The 21,323-nt window shown below is 37.1% G+C and overlaps 2 protein-coding genes across 2 annotated transcripts; both read right to left on the reverse strand.

Annotated features, from left to right (window-relative positions):
• Positions 1–2: 2 nt before the first annotated feature.
• Positions 3–7,416, reverse strand: dnajc5aa (DnaJ (Hsp40) homolog, subfamily C, member 5aa). Its single transcript, XM_079468500.1, has 5 exons — positions 7,247–7,416; positions 4,083–4,214; positions 3,364–3,577; positions 2,952–3,123; positions 3–2,852 (listed from the first exon to the last, which is right to left on the reverse strand). Exons 2-5 carry the CDS (start codon positions 4,190–4,192, stop codon positions 2,740–2,742), a joined length of 609 nt encoding a protein of 202 aa, XP_079324626.1. The 5' UTR covers positions 4,193–4,214; positions 7,247–7,416; the 3' UTR covers positions 3–2,739.
• A 3,213-nt stretch (positions 7,417–10,629) lies between these two features.
• On the reverse strand, positions 10,630–13,153 carry gid8a (GID complex subunit 8 homolog a). The gene is made up of 5 exons (XM_079466996.1): positions 13,090–13,153; positions 12,385–12,512; positions 12,044–12,240; positions 11,573–11,770; positions 10,630–11,422 (listed from the first exon to the last, which is right to left on the reverse strand). The coding sequence occupies exons 2-5, from the start codon at positions 12,503–12,505 to the stop codon at positions 11,249–11,251; spliced, it is 690 nt and encodes a 229-aa protein (XP_079323122.1). The 5' UTR covers positions 12,506–12,512; positions 13,090–13,153; the 3' UTR covers positions 10,630–11,248.
• Positions 13,154–21,323: the final 8,170 nt, after the last annotated feature.

The raw sequence follows: 21,323 nt of genomic DNA on the forward strand, positions 1-21,323 counted from the left end.
TTAAAGAAAACTACTTTCAGTCACATCAAATGTTCAGGACATTTATTTTACACCAGCAAATAAATGTTTTTTTTTCTCTTTTACTCATACAATAACCATGCTACAACATAAAGGTCTATTATTATTATTTTTAATAGTTCAGTGTATGTACAAGAGACTTTCACTATAGAACTATAAGTCGCATAGTTTCAGAGTCATGTATTCATATAACATAATTTAAAACAAAGCCAATTCTTTATAAACAAAATAAGATCATAAATAAAATTATTAAAATGCATAAAATTTACCATTTCACAATAATTACACTAAACATTTTTCTTCTTTATGAAGACATTATATGCATTAATTTCCTGACCATTTCACTTTATTATGTTTCATTTTTTTCTCCTTTAAGCAAGGTCCATTTAACTTTAAAGGAAAATCCAACATTTTAACAAAGAAGCCATACATTTTAAATGACTGCAGTTCTGAAACAGATAAATTCACAGGAAAAGGAACCACAGAGGCTATAACATCCATTAAAAGCCATAGAGCGCATGAGAACAAGATAGAAAGAGAGAGTGACAGAGTGAGAGAAGGAGAGCTTGCAATAAGGAGCAGATACTGACAGACAATAGATTATTGTGCTCAATAAATGAATGTAAACAAATAAATGAATCATTGGCATTTGAAGCACAACAGGAAAATGTGAATGAACACGGCTGGTGACATTTGTATTATGCTGGGAAAAAATTGAAGATTAGACAAGTGAAAACACACCATGCAGGACTGCCCATAAGCCAGCATTGTGTAGACTGGCATGTGATGTAAGAGAAAAACTGTTAAGAACATGATCGTGAATATGGCAATGATGGTCATCTCAGTGTAATTGCAGATTTAGAAAATCAGGTTTGGTATAAGAAGGTAATTAAAGCACTTTTATATATTCGAGAAAAAAAACACTGACCACATGTACAGAGGTTTTTTAAACCTTTCAGATCAACAAGCATCCAACTCGAAATTTCATTGAAAGCACAAAACATCTAACAATGGAGAGCAATACAATGAGAATCCTTTCACACAACTTGACAACAAGAAACAAAATTACAAAAAAAATTATGTAAGGATGACTTAATATAATTCCACATCTCGGAGACCCTATCAAATAAGCGTGAAAATATCAGTGAATAAGTAGCTTATTTCCTTGTAAAATGTAGCATCAAAACTTAATGTATTTCCATTCAAAACAGAAAGTCTGTTTAATACATTAAACTGAAAAAAGAACCAAAAAAAGATCTGTTTGTAAATTAATGCACAGATTAAGTCCTTACACATATTTTTGCACTTGTATTGTTGTAAACGATGGAAAGACAGAGATAAGAGTGAATTTTAGTGTTAAAAGCATGAAAGCTGTAAAGACGATGAGTCCTTCATCACACCACTTCAATAAATAAATCTATGGGAATGTTTATCCTTCTGGAATTAACAACTTTATACTAATACACACATCTCTCTCACAAGAAACCGTATATCTTGGCATAGGGAGCAAAAGCAAGAGGCCAGTACCACAGAAGAACTATATCACACAATCTTTCCTATATATGCGCAAAGTAACTGAAATACAAAAATGCACAAAATATACATATATTGTACATACACATGATGTGTGCCGATTGTATATCTATATAAAAATGAATCATCCTTCTTTGTATTGACTTTACGTGTACAGTCGAGATGTGACATCAGATATGACACTATAGTACTTAATGGTTCGTTGGGATTCGTGATTCCCATTGAATGACAATAGAGACACAATTGGGCCAAATGGAGTTTAGTGCCAAACATGTTATCGCACACCGCCGAACAACCTCAGCATAGCATCATCCACATACTAAACAGGCACACTGAGAGATGACACGTAAATCCACTCCACATTTACAGAAAAGTCCTAATTTTGGCTCAGCTTGTTGCAAATGGTCCTCGTAATAAGGATCACCAACATCCAAATGTGATGATTTAAAACAAAGAAAGGAATCACAGGTTATCGCTTGCATCAGTTGTATATCTCTCAAAAAAAAAGTGATGGATGACAAAAGTGACCCCATCAATGTTATTTAAATCATGGCTTGGTACACAAAGAATTCATGTAACAAACTCTGGAGCTTGGAGGTTTAAGGGGTATGAGAACTGAAAATGTTGAGATGTTGATGAAGAATTTAATCAAATCCTACTGCTTCTCAGCTTATTTTCCCTAGTTTTCAAACACCTATGGTAAATTCACGTATTTAAACCACAGTCAGAAGTACTTAAAACTGGAAACAAATATTGCATGTCAATAAATATACCTACAAGAAAACCAGAACTTCAAAAATTTCATCTAACAAAGTCAAGGAACAGTGCATGCCACAGGACGACGAACAAATCTGGCTGAAGGAAGGAGCGAACAAGTGGAAGGCAAGGTCGGAGGTCAAGGCAACAAAGAGATCAGGGGAACCAACAGGATGTTTTTATAACTTTTCTAAAACTCGTTTTTAAGCTACGCTGAGGTGAATGGGAGCCACACTTCTGCGGGACATGGAAGTGGTGTGTGAATAAAGCACAAGTTACTCTAAAACAAAAAACATTCCTCCATCGCTGGCTATCCTCCTCTCACAAACAGGCTTTTTTGTAGTTTAAGGATTCTGCTCATTTTCTCCCTAAGACAGGTGGGGATGTGTGGCAGGAGACAAGCCACAGGGTGGAGGTGGAAAGGGTCGAGCTTTAGTTGAAGCCGGTATCAGTGTGGTAAGTAGAGTGGTAACCGTCGGACGTCAGCTGGGTGGTTTCCGTGGCCGACGAGGGCTGCATCACGATAGGCTCACCTCCACCTGCCTCTGCACAGAGATTTCAACTTGAAATTATAGTTTAATCAATAACAGACACAGCATATCATATGTGATGTGGGCTAGGCTACCACATACAGACAAACTAACCTCTCTCATCGGACTGAAGCTGGGCCTCCAAGTCTTCAGGAGAGACATAGCATTCCGGTTCTGGTCCCTCACGTGGTCGTGGTTTACACTTACCGCAGCAGCAGTTACAGCAACAGCACAGGCAACAGCAGAAATAACAGCCTGTAGCCAGGCCGCAGAAAACAAACAAAGCCTGTAGGGGGAGACAGAGGGCGAGATGACCCATTAGTGGGGTTGAAGTCAATTTTGTCGTTTTGAACACTGTTATTGGTTCAAATCAAGCATTTTAGCTCCAATACTCTCGGAATATTTTTATATGCAATTTATATACGTTTTTTCTTTAAACAGCAGGCAAAACTCAATACAGTGCAGTCAAAGGTCACAATGGTTTCTGCTCACAAAACCCACCCATTAAAACAGAACTAGGTCCTACCTTGGCCCACCAGCTGGACAGGACAAAGTAGGTATTGACGTTCTCCTCTCCAAACTGTTCAGCCACGTAAAGACCCAGAGAGCCATACTTGTCATAGATGTTTCGCTTTGTAGGGTCATTGAGGATGGCGTGGGCATTGTTGATCTCTTTGAACTTATCCACTGCCTCTGGGTTGTCAGGATTCTTGTCAGGATGAAACTTCAATGCCAGTTTCCTGTGACAGTTACAAAATAAATTCGATTTTTGGCAATCAGGTACAATTAACGACTATGAAATGCAATTTATTTAATTTCTTAGAGGTTATGACCATACGGAAAAAATAAAAACATTGTAAATTTCTTGTCCCCTATAAGCAAGGGATTATTTAAATTTGTTGACAAAACAATTACGCAAAATACTACAAATTTATACACCACAGGTTGGTTTGTCACGAGCAGAAAAGGCGCAAACATTGATGACCAGATTAGAATTCAAAAAGGAATGTCGTCACAATTCTGTAATGCTGTAAATCTCTTAAACAATACAGAAAGTATATGCAGCAAAACTGCAGAATTAAAAGTCTCTGAATGCACTTAATGTTATTGAACTGCAGGTTTTCACGTTGCTGTCTGCTACATTTGGTCGATAAGCATGTGATGAAAAGCATTCCAACGAAATCATTGGAAGTGAACTGCAGGAAACAGACGCAGCCCAGTGCACAGAGACACTGAGGAACTAACCTGTAGGACTTCTTGATGTCATCAACAGTAGCCAGTTTTTCCACTCCCAGCACATGATAGAGGGATTCTCCTGATGTGGAGAGCGTACGTTGCCTCTGATGCTCAGCCATGATAATTCAGGTCCTTAACAATCTAACCGGAAACACACAATCATAGATCTGGGCTTATTCAAAATGTCGTGTTTATTTAGAGTTTAAAGATCAGAATGGCATTATAGGCTTACATTATGGCTTGCTAAGGTTATCTGCTAACTCTCACAGTTTCATATAAACTCCTGACCACGATAAAAAACACCCAATAAAACCTCACTCATATGTGATGAGGTCTGCAAAGTTTATTGACCTTTTAAATTTGTAAAATGTACATCTATAAATTTGCCTCTTAAAAACCCACAGGACATAAAATGCATTATCAGATGAACAGAAATCATGTTGTATAACTGTAATCATGTCTGTATTATGCTATATCTTGTTCTGTACAACACATGTCTAGTCTATTCTATTCATGTCTGAGATTCGCCACATAACTGCATAAGGTTTAGCACAAAAAACACTCAAGATAATTAGTACATTAAACAGATTTCTAATCAATACTGCAACAGAAATAAAACCGTGCAGCTTGATCCTTTAAAGATGCCCTAGAGGTTCTAACAGTGCACAAACAAACATAGAACGATTGTTGTTTTTCTGTTTAACTTGCTCTCTTTGCATATTTTTACACCTCTTTTGTTCGTGTGAATCAGCATGATGTTCAAGAGAACAAAGTCACAAAAGTGTCCTTGAGAACATACACCAATTCAGGTAAGTCTGGACAAATCCAATAATATCATAAACCGTGATCTCCAGCGATCACACGCTTTACCCATGATTCACAAGCCTCCTGTCAGATGAACCTTTTGTGCTGTTCCAATCCTGATCACAGGTGATTGTTTCAAGCGGACGCATCACCTTATACACAACGTATAATGGTTAGGCTACCATGTGAATCAGACAAATGCATATTACTAGGCACTATGCTAAATGAAGTACAAAGCTGGAACTATTTTGCTCTAGTGGATATAAGGCGTGAGAATAAAGCAAGTGTTAATATGTCTCTCCATTTGGTTGCTTGTCTCATCATGTCTGGGGCACCATGGGTTTGTGTCAAAAGAATCTTGAGCTTTCGGTTGCTGACTGCTGTATCTCAGCTAGTTTACTCAGCACTCCCAGACCATAATAACTCAGACACATGGTCGAGAACAATGTGACTTTTTTTCCCTCATGCTTTTGTGCACATTTTGTCAAATGTGTTAGAAAACGTCTGCTCAGAATCAGTGTTTTTTTAATCAAAGCTGCAACGACAAAGACTAAAGAGATTTCTTAGGAATATCATATTGTTGGGATGGTTACTTTGTACATTTAATAGGTTACGGATTATAATTTACTCTTGTTACACAATTTATCACATTTTAAATACTTGCTAAGTTTTTAATACAAAGTTACTAGTTTCAACAAAACCTAGACCACTACCTGTTGAGAGAAGAGGGTGTACATTATTATTTCATTTCTTTTTCTCATTTGTCTGTCAAAATATTCGCAGAAGAGGTGTGTTTTAAGTAGTGTTTTGAAGGTTGTGAGATCTCCGTCGATGCGTTTAACTGAGGGTGACAAACATTTGGATCTGCTCATCTTTTAAAGAGGCAGAGTCTCCGGAAAAACTTTGTTATAGTGCCAAGTAGGGAAACTGTTTGAATACACCGGGCTAGAAACTGAACTGAATGTGATGTTTCCTGAATTTATCCGCGTTAAATGTATCACACCGTTCGTCTAGGGGATGAAAAATCCGTCATAGCAAACAGCGAATCGTAGTAATGCGCTCACGTTGAGTTTGTAGCGGTCAATGAAAAATACGCAGAATTTGTTGTGAATGGAGATGAACTTTGTTAAACCAGGCTTCAAGAAACAAGCAATACAGAGCCATACGTTTACATTAGCATTGTGTAGCATGCGGGAACAGTCACTGGCTTTTCTAATACTATATTTAATGATGCGCCATTTTGGTGGATTTTTCCACATAGCATCTAATTGGACCTAGAATACAGAATCGTGTAATACACAAACATCATTCTAAACTAAAGGGTCTACTTTTATTTGTGTACACTCACAATAACGACAAAGCTGTGTGCTTTTATTCAATTAAGAAAGGTTAAATTACAGACCTCCAGCTGCTTCATCAGGTTCGGCATTGAAGCCTTCGATGTTGAAAGAATTTTAGGAGGCATAAAGAAAATATTCAGTCGCCCTTTGAAATCATTAACAACTGTAATGTAATACATATTTTTCACAGTAACTGTAACGCATTACAGTTACTTTATTTTGTAAATGTTACTCCCCGAAACTGTATGTCGTATGTATATTTACTATATATACTATATATATATATATATATATATATATATATATATATATATATATGTTAAGTTACTGCCGCACACATAGAAATATCCAGAAGCATCACGACGACTCGGTCACGAACAGGCCTGGCTGCATCCAGCATCACACAGTTCACGTGAGCCACGGCTATGATTCAAACCTGGTGCCTACACAGCAGTTTTGGGTAAATCAAAACAAAATATGACCGTTTGATAGCGACTAGAAAACGCACAATGCTGTCAAGTTAGAATTGTAAACACGAGCAATGAGACACACGTTTCACTTAGCCTACAGACACGCTATTTGTCTGCAAAAAAGAGCGCTGTGTCTTTTAACATTACACGTCATAGTATGTGGCATTTATTATTCCACATCACATATATGTATTTTTAAATGCAATGGCAAAAGAGCAAATGCACATATAATTCACTCATTTATTCGCAGCTTGAGGAGGGGTCGATGATCTAATATACAACATCGTATCTGCTCTTTAGAATACGGACTGTTTATAACGTAAAATATCATTTAAAAACAGGATTTGTTGTAATCTCTGGCTCCACATCACCAGGAAGGCCCCGTTGCTTTGCTTTGGTTTGCTCTGCGCTCCAGCATCCATATTACTCTGGCCTGTTAGCTCGCGCACCCGTTACACCGAATAGACCGATTCGGCCAAACCCACTGATAAATCAAAAGAGAACGTGGAAGAGTGCGTTCTCTTAAGATGTAGAGGTCTTAAACACATGCACTGCTTACCGTTTTGCTGGGCCCGAAACACGGCGTCTTGATTTAATATCAGTGCGTTAAGGAATCGATGTTAATTTTGTGGTTGCATCCCCGGGAACCGCGCGATCACGTAAACGTAGCAGATGCAGCAGATTTCGAACGGCTCCGCCCACCAGTAGCGTCATCATTACGGCGTGCGCGTCACCCTCTTTTAAAGCGAATGTAGGGATCCACATTGTAATTAACCAGATATGGCCAGACGTGTAAAATAAAATAGAATATATTATTACTACATTATATTAGTTTTTCCTATATCAAAACACTTGATGTTAATGTGATATTCTTCGCACTTTCACTTGCTTTTGCAGCTTCGGTTCTCTGTCACCACCTTGTGGAGTGACAGAACAAGCATTTATTCAAACCAAAATGTATCAGTATAAAATCATATTGCTAGTTTAATTATAAAATAGGTTTACGACAAAATTATTTAGAGTGTACATTAAACAGTGTAGATATTTATTGTAGTCTGTACATGATCATTTTAATGACCTGAAATTGTTTTCCAACTACTCCTGCCACCCGGTAGATATCATAAAATATAATAAAATACACAATGCTTTTTCCCATAGCACAGAACTACATAAGCATTTTCCAAACAGGCACACACAAACACTACAATACAGATCACACATTTAGTTCAAATGTATAGTGTCTCCGTGGAATCAAAATACATTTGGATCTGTAGACTTTTTACCACAAGTAACTACTTCCATCAGTTTTCGTAGTCAGATACTGTCCTAAAATCTAAAATAAAGAAAACACAATGTCATTATAAGTGATGGAAACAGGATCGTCATAAAAAGTTGTCATTATGACCAGAAACTGTTATGTTTAGTCTGAAAGAAATGTTATTTAAGCTTGCTTAATGAGATGATCAGAGACCCAGCCTCCAAACAGCAGAGAGGGCATAGCAACAAACCAATGGACCATACTAAACCCTGTCATCCTGTCAAATGCTTTAATGACATCAAACAACCAAAAAAGGAGTTCAGCTAAGGGCTCTGCATCAATTTCCTTCAAAGCCCCAATCAAAGGCTTGATATAAAATGGTATGAAAACATCAAACCCTCACGCACTTCCTCTAGCCTGTTTGAATGAATCCCATTGGGTAACACTGAACACAGAGTTCGTGCATCTTTTGTTTAAACATTTCATTCAGCACTTCAGAGTTTGACATTTCTAGGAACATGTTAATCATCACTCTGATGACCTGCAGAATGAAGTCAGAAGAAGACGCAGCCAACAGGTTCTTCAGGCCCCTGGCTAATCTGCTGAATCACAGCGGAGAAAACAGACCTGAACAAAATTGCACTGTCAAATTTGCTAGATAACATGTTTGTTGTAAGATCACCAATTCTCTATTTAGTTAAAACACAGCAGGGACATAAAGAATTCTTATGTTTTATGGTGGTGTATAGTGAGTCAGACTTTTAAAATGAGTGTACACTAGCAAAAAAAGCAGCTTCATAGTTGCCATGGCCAACACAGATGCTGAAGTCAACAATCGCTAGAGAACGTAAGTGAACCCTGAAAACAGATTAGATCAAAGCACAAACTCACAATAATGTCCTTCTCTGATGGATCCACCAATTTAACTATTTTAAGTAGTAAAAAAATGCTCACTTTGAATTCCCTTTGGTCTTAAAAATATATCTTGCAGGTATAGCACACATTGTGTCTGCAGTAAAATGTACAATTTAAGGTTATGTTGACAAACTTTTTTTCACATTTTCTACTGCATTGCTCTGACCTTACGTTAAACTCATGACCATGAGAAAGTTGTGGTCATGTTAACAAGGGGTATAACTCCTGTGTTGGCCTAAAGTGGGTGCAGGAAAATGTGGATAGGAGCAATACCCCCTCATCTCCAATATGATTTTTTGAAGAAGTAAATATTATTCTCATCATATGCAGATACAAATTATATACTAACCTTTCAGAATATTAACCATGGTTTTATATTATTATAAGAAGTAGACTGTAAAAGTGCAGTTACTATGGTATAATTCTTAATAAAATAATTAGGCCACAAAGGCTCAGGTGAAGGACAAAAATTCAATAAATTCAAGCTAAAAAACAATATCTGAACACTGAAAAACTGCTGCACAAATTCAAATACCTTATGGTCGAAACGTTGCTTTTTTATTAGTGAATCTGGAGCAGTTTTTTCAGTGTGTAGAGATTCTGTTTATTTGCGTTAATTTAAAATAATCCCAAAAACATGGTTAGTTAAATCATGGTAAATTTTTTGTGAGGGAAGGAATCAATCTAAATTGTACATTAACGTTGATTAGACAGTTCCTTCAACACCGTCACCAAAGGACCACAGAGAAAAAGTATGCGTGATTTCTAATTTGGATAACCACCAGTTTGCCTATAGGAACAGATCAACGGAGGATGCAATTTCAATCACACTTCACACAAGCCTGTCCCATCTAGAGCATCGCAACACATATTGTGGACTTTAGCTCTGTTTGGTAACCAAGCTATTTCATCCACTCTCACTCTGAATACAGGACTGTGTTTTCAGTCCAGCTCTTTTCTCCTTAAGAGCTTAAGAAAACGTATCTTCTCAGCTTTTAGAAAATTTCTACAGGAGCACAATAGAAAGCATTCTCTGCTACTGTTTTTCAGTGTGGTATGCCAGCAGCGAATAGGACCAAGCTACCCAAACTAGTTAATGCTAGCCGTCTTCACAAGAGGGCTGGCAGCATCATCAAATGTTTGAACCCCTCCCATCGGCAAAAGATACAGGACAATCAGAACATGTACAAACAGACTGTGGAATATTTTCTTCCCCAGAGCTGCCTGCGTCACATCTCCTCCTCTAACATACACAAACACTCAGCTGGTGGAACCTGAAGACAGCTACAATCTTGAGTGTTCCCTCTCCACTAATTTGCTGCTAATATACTGAACATTTTACTGTACATCCAGAACTGTATTTCTATACATATTGTCTTGTGGGCAATATTTGTTTGCACTATCTAATGCCACTGCACATATATTCTATTGTACGCGATTATGGGAATTATTTATTTATCTATTTCCTGTTGCTGCTAGTCTCTATGAGCTACCAAACTAATTTATTTGTAATATTACAATGACAATAAAGTCTCTCTCTCTCTCTAAAAATATAGAATCTTATTACAGCTAAAACTAACAGATTTTCTTAGCATCGCTGTTCAGTTTGCTATAGTTAATACCATATTTGTCATGTAACATAGGAGATAAAGTCATAACATTAGATAAACTTTTGGTGCTTATAGTAACAATACCATCCATTTTAAATGAACATAGGAAAATTAAGGCATATAATTATAAATAATTTTTTTTTTAAATGGCACACCATTAAAGGTATTTTATAAAGAATTTATTCAAATAACATTCCAAAAATAATAAAAAGTCAGAAAATGTATGCTATAGTCTCTAACAGTAAACCAACAAGTCTTGGCATGAGAACATAACATTGATAAATCGTGAATGTATATGAAAATAAATTAACTCAAAATAAAAAAGGTAAGCACAGATGATTTAAGAATATCTGTTCTTCAAAAATATCCTAACAATATATTTAATATTAGATTACAAAAAATCTTGCTTTATCTTCAATTCATTCTATTTGAAATAAAATAATAATGCACAGTTGGTTAAATAATTAGCTTAAAATAGTAATCTTTTACTCACCCTTACTTTTAAGTTTTAAACGCAATCTTGTGTAATAGTGAGTCATAATATTTTGTGATAATATTGAATTGTCCCAACAGAATATTTATTAGTTTTGTGGCCAGAGGAAAGTCAAAGGTTTTCAATGACATAACGTGAAAGTAAATGATGAATCTTCACTTTCAATTATTTACTGGGGAATCAACAAATAGCCACTATATTTAGATATATATTTGCCATCCAGTCACTGACTGTTTATAAATAGGAACAAAAAAATTACAAATGTGTCCATGTGCATTACAGTCTCTACTTGGGGTCCTCAATGGTGCCCTTGCTGATGTCTGTCATTCTGGAGTATTTAACCTTTTTCTGGTCCAGTTCATTCTGAGCCCAAAGTAAGAGCTTTAACAGCTTTGCTAATTTTGGAGTAGATTCCCTGTTTTCATAGTCTAGAACAGCCTGGTTAACCTCACTCCATACCTATAGAGGGAGACAGAATACAGCATTTAGGGAACAATGACAGAATTTACACTAGTCACAGTAATAATAGAAGAAAGAAACTATTGTTTCACTTATATTTATAAAACAAACATCCCAAACTATTTGTGAAGATTATTTAAACGCACTCACCTTTTGTCTTTGCATCATATTGAGCAGGTCTCCAAATGGTGATTCCTCCGGGTTGTCAAAAGCGAGCAGTGCCAAGGTCCGCTCCATCTCAGTAAGACATTCTCTGCTCTCTTCCCCCTGTTCAGCCAGCTGTAACTGTGCAAACTCCAGCGCTGCCTCGGTCTCTCGCAAACGGATCAGTTCAATCAGGTGTTGCTGCTACAAGAAGAAAGAGAGCAAACGGGTAACTCTGTCTTACTTCACTGCAGTTTGATGTTTATACTAACAGTTCAATTATCATATTTTCAGCATCGTTGTCTTCTGCGTTGGAACCAGAGGGGTTCAATAATACCTTTGTTTGTGCATTGTTAATAAATAAAAGATGGCCATGTTTGGCGTATTGTTTCCAGATTTTGTTCTAGATTATCATTCACATCCTCTGTTAGACATCTCTCTCCCTCCCAGTATACTCTTAAAAGGTATAATGTTTACCTGAAGGTGAAAGTAGAGGTATCGATTGGTGTCAAGGAGCTCTGGGTGGAGGCTGTTAATGAGTGCGATTGCTTCTTGGATCTGACCTTTCAGAACCATTTCTCTGATTCTAATCCTGTCATCTAGAGAATCCAGATCCATGTTCGGTTCAATCCCAGACTCCATCCGAAACTTTTCTGCAGCCTCTTTAAAACCCTCTGTGAACAAACATTTTTTCACTGGGGCAGTTTTGCTTAAGAACTCAGCTGGGATTTAGAGCAGTTATAAGTATTTAAAATATATATGGTGTTAGTTCTCCATATTTGCTACTACAACACCACCAAACGTTACACTGACATTACCTGTTACCAGATAGTTCATGATGAGTCTGTTCATATCTGCCCTCTGAATATGCACATTATTAAGTTTGTCCATCCACTCTTCTTTGGTAATATCTTCATGCTTTTCTGAATAACTCATCATGGATGCGCTATAGTAAAAAAGGACAAACAAACATCGTTTAGTGCACATGCAACGAAACTTGCACGTGTTTTTGTGTTCAAATCAGAGCAGACGTCTGATGTAGGTATTTGCACGCGGAGTCCAGCTGTAAGTGGAAGCTGTTTTAACATTTAAGCAGTTTAGCGTAGAGATGTTGATGTTTTATGGTAAATGACTGAATGAACGGCACCGCGTGCGTTCATATTTTCGCGGTGTTTCTGTTGTCAGACAGGACAACATAGCAGCAAGCGGCTTACTGGCCAACCAACTGCGTGACCGACGTAAATATAATTTGTATGTATGACACACATAAAGGTGACAGATTGTATTAACGCTATCGCCGTAGACTAATGAATAATATGCCGTGTTAAATAAAATCCTATTGATCGGGACAAAAAAAATAAACAGTCCCTCTCTTGAGTGCACGTACAGTAGCGAGATCGGCGAGCATATTTTTGACAACGCAATTTATCAGATAACAAACCAGAACATGATATTAGTTTAAATGTTATTTATTCGTATTATTGTTTAGTAAAAAATATGAGGAATAGTAATAAAGTACTTACTGTTTACTGTTATAAATAGCGGTGGGCCTCAGCTAATATCCCGCGATAACAAAACGGGACGCACTCCTAACGAGAGTTGAGGGGAGATCAGTGATTGGTCAGAATACTGACGTCATGGTTGCTGTGGCAAAGCTGGTAGAGTTGCCAGATCAGAAAAAGGGTTGCCAGATCAAGTGCATAGATACACAGATTTATTTTAATAACAATATTTAGTAGTTAATATTTTAGACATTTCTAATTATATTATGAACTGAAATGTATAATACCAATAGTAAACGGAAGGAATCGAAAATATATTTTAGTATTCAATTTTACTTCATATTCATACTTCATCTTTTCAAAAAATTTTCTCCTAATGGTAATGTAGCTTTCATTGTTCTGAATGCTTTGAAGGGATATAATCACCCAACACAAACAATAACTTTTGTTGCCTTAGCTTTATACTCTCCAACCTTCCCAAACAAGCTTAAATATGTCTAATCCTCTTATCTAACACAACAATGTTATTGCAAAATAAGCACTGAAATAAGGGGGCTGAAGGATAATTGATTATGGCTCAGAGATTATGATTGTCACCTTTATTATGAAGACCATATTCAGAGATGAGAAATTCCCTGTGATGGGGAAGGGAGGGGGTGTTTTTGCAATATTATCTTATACAGTACTCATTTCCATTCAACGAGCAGCCTACCCTAATGTAGTCTATAATTTAATACATTTAGCATTTTATAACAATAGTGTTTCATAAACTCGAAAGCTCATTTTCATTATACATTCTTTTGATATTCATTATATTCGCTAAAAACCATAATAAAAAATGGAACAATATGATTTATGTATAATATATTATTTTATTTATTTATTAGTAGCCTACCCTGATTTTACTTTCCTTGTTTTTTTCTTTTCAAAAAGACACGCTTGAACGAAATTAAGTTTTTATTTTGTATACATAATTCAGCGATATTAATACATTACAGGTGACAAAATAGCTGACATTTTATTTAAGGACATAATTCATTAGAAAAAAATGACCATGTCTGTGGGGTCACACATTTTTACATTTGTTAAAATGTACACATCGTTGATTTTATGAAGAAATTAGGGTTTACAATACAAAATAAAAAAATAAAACAACTTTAATGCGCTTGTGACAGTAAGTGTGGTGTATTTAAGTTCTGTATCATGTCCAGCTGCGCAACAATTCTTCGCATTTCTTTCAAGGCCCTAGCTTGCATCAGGATGTGGTTCTTGGCCAGGAGCAGCGTTGCGATCTTGGATAGTTTTTTCGCTCTTTGATTCAGTTTGTATGGGATGACAGCTCGTAGGTCGTCCAGCGCATCGTTGAGATCGTGCATGCGCCTCCGTTCACGCGCATTTATTAGGAGCCTCAACGATCTGGGCTTTTTGATTGTTCCACTGTTCCATCCATCTCCCGAATGCTGAATACTCTTTCTTTTAGTCTCCGTGGTGGTCTCGTCGATTACGTTATGGTCAATACGTAATTCGTCGGATGGATGCCTGGGAACTCCATCATCGAGATTCTGGCCGTGGGGCGTGTAGGCGCAAAAGTGCAGTCCACAGCCTTCACCAACTGATATTGCATTTTCTCTTCCGTTGTTCATTTTATCAGGAAATATAATAGTAGACTGTCAACGTCCAATTTGTCGCAGTGGTGTACGCCTATTTAACCTAGGGAACTTCTCAAGGATTAACCCTACTGCCCAATCACATCTGGGTCCGGCTGCACAAACGTAAACAAACAGGTGCTGTTCCTACCAAATAAGAGAGCTTATGGTTTTAAATCAGTCACAATAGTTTTGATAAATATTTTTCTTTTAATTTCGGTATTTTTATGTTTATAACCGAAATACGAACGGCGTAATTTACCATTCGATTTTATATGAAACCAATATAGGCCTACACAAATATATATATATATATATATATATATATATATATATATATATATATATTTAAAGGGTTCTAGAATGGAAATGACTATGGAAGAGACTGGCTGCTTTGCTGCTGAAAAACTGGGTCATCACGCCAAATTACTGCTGCGACAGTTAATCTAGTGTGGAAAAATAGTATGCATGCAAGAGAGTGCGCAAAAATATCTCCCTCACATAGAGTCAGCAGGAGGCTGGAACACATATAAACATGCTTTTTATAGATAGGAGACAAAGAAAATCAACAAAGGATAGGCTATGTCATTAAGTTATTGTCTTTGGCAACAAAAATAGCATATATGGATGTTTAGTTAGATAACTCTTTATTGATTAATACAATTTAACAAAGCAATTCATGTAAATAACTCAAGTATAAGATACTTTTTCAAGAATCTACAAATTAAGCATTTGTATTATAAAATATTTGTATGCTACTTTGTCTAATCTGTATGACTTCAACTTTTTCTTCTTGATTCTTTGTTCCTGTAATGTTGTTTGCGATCAATTCTAAATTCTATGGCATAATTTGCGGTTCATCAGGCAAAGGATTTGATACAGCTGTTTCCAGAAAATAAGTCATCTTATTGTTTTAAATTACAATCATGCCATGATGACATTTCTCCTGTATGCCCCAAACCAGTCTGATTAATTAGTCATCATTTACTTATGCATATGAGCGTGATTATAAATTAGACTCCCAGTGCTGGAAGGATGTGGAGGGGTGGATGGAGTTTAATCAACTATTTTGTGAGAAGGAACCACACATCTGTTTAATAAGTGTGAGTTGATGTCTTATTTTGTTTATTGTAATAATTTACATGCAAACACATTTCAATTATCTATGTCAAATGGTAACAGCTAAAATACATTAAAGGATGTGGCGACTACAACATTTCAGCCGGTATTAGATTATTAATGATTACTTGATTTAAATCTTTTTTTTGCCTTATATGTGCAAGCACTGTCGAGCTTGTGCAGAGACTGCAGCTTTTGCCAGAGGGGAACTGGAATCCCCTGGTTAGGCCTGGTTTCCCTCTGAGGTTTTTTCTCCTCCAATGGAGTTTTGGGTTCCTCTCCACCGTTTGCATAGTTTTTTGCACTGGCCGGGTGCTAGAAATGCATGGTTTTATTTAATTAACACTGCGAATTTATAGTCTGTCTGATATTTGACATGTGTTTTGACTTGCAAAACCTTATATGTTTTGCTTATAGTCAATGTTTTCTGGTACAGCTGCTTTGCAACAATGGAAATTGTAAAAAGGGCTATATAAATAAAGCTGACTTGATTCGACATTACTATTCCTTCTTATGTGGATCAATTTGGTGATGCTGGATAAACAAAGGATACTGCACACACTGCATTAAAAATTAGAATGTTTTTTAATCTGAATTCATTAAATAATGTCAAACTGATCACAGCACAATTTTTGTCAGCCATATTACTAAATAATGTAACCAGAACTTAGCAAGAAATGCACGTGACCTCCCAGACACCATCTCAGGTGTAATATAACCACAAGATAAGGTTTAAATAAATCAAAATAAAGGTCTAAATAAAACATCATGAGAATATAAACAAATTTTTTAACCAAGTTTAAGCAAACAAACTAAAGCCACAAAACATCTTGCATATGCTCATCTGCTTTATAAAATGTTAAAAAAAGTTTGTGTGTTACGGTTTAACTAGAATAAAGAAGACAATTTTAGATATAACCTAACGACACTAAAATCACATAAGCAGGGTTTATAGACAACATTTAGTTTGTTCAGGTACACAAATAAATACTCACAAAATAACAATATTAAATTAATTACATATATAGCAGATAATTCATCAGATTACATTACTGCTATGATCAGCCCTGAAACTGCAAATGTCAAATAAGAGAATCACACTTAATCACTAGGCCTATTACAAAATTCACCCATTGGACTGTTGGCTGTGGGGAGATCGGGGTCCCTGAGTAGGTAGTGGGGTGAAAGTAAAACCTGTTGCTGGGCGACTGAATTATAGTTGCTATGGTGAAGATGAGTTGAGCAGCTGGTCCCATCAGCTGAGACGTGTGGGGCAGAGTGGATTTTATTATACTGAAGAAATTGATGTAAAAACTAGGGTTGTCAATAGATGAAACATTTTAATCACGATTAATCACATCGTTTCGTAATTAAATGCGATTAATTGCACGTATAGTGAAATCAAACATCCGCTGTTTATTTTGTTTAACATGTTTATGTTAGCGCTGTTAATCGATAATTTTTTTTACTTTCTAATCACACACAGCTTTGATGTATTTATATATACTTTTACATTCTAATAATTTCACATTTTATCCTCAGCATTTCTTTAACAGCCTAATTTTATGAATGAAAGCCAACATTCTAATCTTTGGCTTTGCAACTGCTTTATTATTTATTTATTAAGTACTTCTTCTCTACTTTCCTACCCCCCTCCAAAAAATGCATTGTTGATCTTTTGTTGCACAAATTGCTTCTATTGTTTCCCCCTACTTTGTAAGTCGCTTTGGATAAAAGCGTCTGCTTAATGACTAAATGTAAATGTAAGTGTTTAACAGGTAGGAAATATACAGAAAATAAATACAGTTCTCAAACACTTTACAGTCTTTACTGCTCAATACATGAAATACAGAAGAATCCGCATTAAAGCTACAAAATCGCATTGATTTCTTATTTTATTTTGTTCTTCGATTAACATTATATGTCAGGAGTCACAGCAGCACGATTAAGAACGCGGCTCCTTTAAAAGCTGCATCTCTAAGCAGGTCTAAAACGCGCTTCCTATTTTTACTCTTTGCATTCATTCAAGACTTTATTTAACTCGTTGAAGACTGTGCTTGCGAAAATACCAGGTAATTGGTGGGGAATCATCACAAACTGGGAGTCTGATAAGCATTCTCTCTCCACATCTCTGGTGTATACTTCGTTCGTTATTAACCAATACTTCGTTCATAGTTATTAACGCTCTCCGTTGCATCACCCTATTATATGCAATCTTAAAATTCTGTCAAAAATCACTTATTACCAAATAGAGGGTTTAAACGCCTTTTCATAATGCCTTAAAGAAAATGATTCCTTGACCTCGCCAACCGGGTTAGATATACATGACAGTAGACGCAGGTGCAGGCAGTTACTTTAACTCAATAGGCTTTTTCAGTCCTTATTCATCTACATTATCTTGAGTTCTCGTCAATGACAAAGCCGCTAAATCGCACCCCTGCATCACCATAGACTCCCTCACTGACTTGCATTTATAGTGAGGTCTTGTGATGAAGAGGCCCAGGTCGCGCTGTGGGGTGGACAGGCCGCTGAAGGAGCCGAGGTTCACTGGATGAATAGTCCGGCCGTATTGTAATGCAAAGACGCAACTCCTCCCTTGCAGTGAAGAAGGAAATAGGCCCAAAATATCCCTTCAAGGGAAGAATGTACTGTATAACCTTTTTGAACATGAATTGGGGGTTTTGGAAAAAAATGTAAGATAGGCCTATTGGATAGATTTTGCAGTGAATTGTAAGATCTATGAAAAGATGTAATGAGCTTTTGGGGTTTTAGATTCTGTTTTAATTTATTCTCCTCTTTATACTTTAGTTATTATATTAATAATGAAATTAGAGTGTGTTTTGAGTGGGGCAGTGCGATGATTCATCAAATAATCCAATTACTCGCGGGAAAAGTATGTTTTATCCCTCATAAATAGTAAACGAAAGTAGAAATAGTATGGCCCAAATCGTAGTATGTTGAAAAGAGTATAACAAAGATTCCCGGATAGTCTACTACTTCCGGTAGAAATTCGAATTGCAGAACTAATATTACCCACAACTCACCGCGAGTAGGCGCAGTTTAGTGACGCTCCACTGCTCCACGCTATTTATTACTCTCGGGAAAAGTTGAGCAAATTGACGGGCTATGGCAAATACGTTCGCTCCGCCCGATTCGCGTCATTCGCATTGACTTTGTATGTAATTTACTCGCGTGAGACGCTATGAGCGCGCTTTCTATAAGAAGCACGTTTTTAGTTCTTTAATAATACATTTTACCCTCCAGATAATCATCCTGGGTCGTGCAGTGTTGAGAAATGGAGATTGCATGGCACTCTCCCCACGGACTAATCAAAAAGGAGTCTGAAATAGGAAACAGTTAATGCATTGTGATAGACTAGTGCGCATGACATTAATAATAAAGTTGCTGATAATTCGTTGCTTTGATAGAGAAGCATAACGGCAACTAAAGAGGCAACAATAAAGGTGGTATCAATTCGTTGCATTAATAAAGAAGCATGTCGGCAACTAAAGGGGCAATTTTGGGCACTGCAACTCAATGCTAAGAGCGCTAATGGCTCTCAGCCCTCCGAATGTAAGCTCCGCTGGTTTTCAAGGGCATCGTACTGATGGGGATTTGGAGGGAGGGGGCCCTCGGTGCGGGTCATGACGTCACCATGTCCCGATAATCCTCTCGCGCTCGAGACCTATCAGTAGAGGAGGGCGAGCGCACTGGGACGCAAGGAAGCACTAATCTCTCCAGAAGGGTTTAACGAAGACAAGACGACAACGAGAACATTTAACATTGCATCAGAAGACGATTACGATTTAAGAAGGGATACAGTCGGCGTTTTAAACGACAGGCGTAACCTCAATGCGGGATGCAGGAGGGATACAGCGGCATCATAAAAGATGCTCGACGGAAAAATGGAGCATTGTGCTTACGGGGGCTGTAATGGTGTTTTGCTTGATTTGGTGGTGGTAATATTTTGACAGCTCATTGTAAAATAGTTGTATTCGTAAATGTCAAAGGGTTTTGTTTACAGCTGATGTATAAGGGATGTACTACTGCAGAGGTCAGCAAAACGAGTGAGAATCATAACAATGCGCGCCCTTCGGATGGATGTGAGGACACGCCGGTGGATGCTCCCTTCATTTGGTCGCACACAATGCGAATCCTTGGTTAAAACGATCCTGATAAATAGCCTACATGATATTTAACAACTGACATGCTTGGGATTTTGAATTAACAAACGTGTTGCCAGAGAGACACGAAAGCACAGGGACTCAAAGGAGGACAATAGCCATGGCTGCTTGAATTGAGACAGCAGAATCTCATAGAGGCTCATAGTGCAGCTCTAGTGCATATAGGCCAATGCTTGGTCTGCTCTGCGCATTTCTTTGAAAATCTATAATTTAACATTGAAATAGAAAACGATATGGAAATATAATTGCGGTTGCTATGTTGGCGTTTTATAGTCTGTTGCCTCGTCAAAAAGCATTACGACATAGCTTTTTGCGGCAGTCTCCTCTTTGAAGATCAGCCTTCTGTAGTGTGCAATGTGTGTGGTGCCTTCATGCATTGTGATATGGTGTGATATGGAGGGCGGTGACATGGGCCCGTCACTCTGCGTGTTCACGGCGGACCTTGATTTAATATCCATACAATTAAGGCACGCGGTGAATGCCAAGAGAGGGACCTTAAAACGTCAAACCTTAACTGAAACACGAGTGGAACTCGAGAGATAAGCAGAATTCCGAGTGAGAAGCGCTGTAAGCCGAGCAGGCACCGAGGCCGCTTGGTTTGCGGGCGCATGATATGAATATTAATTTTGGGAACAGAGCTGACAGGAATTTAAAATTCCTTTTCTAATTCTAGGCTGTTGATTTATTCAGAATTGTACTAAGCACATTTCAAACAGCCTATACGATAGCCTAATAAATTCAGCTTGGTAATGTATAATGAATTGTACGTCCTGCACTATAAAGACCGTTATGGGAACTCGGGACGTTTCACCTTAAAGTACCAATGAGTACATATTCAAAACGCCATACCTCTGTGTAGATTAAATATGTTGCAACGCGGGAAATTTCAGCAGAATTGGGATTCTACCACGAAAACACACTTATAGATATAATTAGGCTACCCTATAGACACATATTTTCTTCTGACAGCACTTCACACTGTTTTGTAATTATTTGGTAATATCTATCCCAAAGTTATTACCTGCAGGTATTTCTGTTACATCAACATTTTTAAGGGCAAAATGCTGTGATTTTTAAACTAAAAGTCAGAAAGATATTGCGATTTAAAGGTTTTGTTTTAAAATGTTCCAAATACTGTGTATTCAATATTTTACTGTATAGATAGTCTTCTATTAAATCTGCCACATCCACATGGAGTACTTAATAAAGCTGTATTTGATCCAGATTGGTTTATAAGAATTTTGGTCTTCTTTTTAATCGCCCTCAAACTATATTTGATGGTCTGGATGGGTAAAAGCAAAATGAG

Source organism: Barbatula barbatula (assembly GCF_947034865.1).
Source record: "Barbatula barbatula genome assembly, chromosome: 11".
In the NCBI taxonomy this organism is placed as follows: domain Eukaryota; kingdom Metazoa; phylum Chordata; class Actinopteri; order Cypriniformes; family Nemacheilidae; genus Barbatula; species Barbatula barbatula.

Bases quoted from the DNA above. Each gene is read 5' to 3' on its own strand.
- dnajc5aa (XM_079468500.1), bottom strand. From the start codon at position 4,192: ATGGCTGAGCATCAGAGGCAACGTACGCTCTCCACATCAGGAGAATCC. The intron at 3,124-3,363 runs GTAGGACCTAGT...CTCCCCCTACAG, and splicing joins TGTCCAGCTGGTGGGCCAAG to GCTTTGTTTGTTTTCTGCGG. The intron at 2,853-2,951 runs GTTAGTTTGTCT...ATCTCTGTGCAG, and splicing joins GCTTCAGTCCGATGAGAGAG to AGGCAGGTGGAGGTGAGCCT.
- gid8a (XM_079466996.1), bottom strand. From the start codon at position 12,505: ATGATGAGTTATTCAGAAAAGCATGAAGATATTACCAAAGAAGAGTGG. The intron at 12,241-12,384 runs GTAATGTCAGTG...GTTTGTTCACAG, and splicing joins CATGAACTATCTGGTAACAG to AGGGTTTTAAAGAGGCTGCA. The intron at 11,423-11,572 runs GTGAGTGCGTTT...CTCCCTCTATAG, and splicing joins ATATGATGCAAAGACAAAAG to GTATGGAGTGAGGTTAACCA.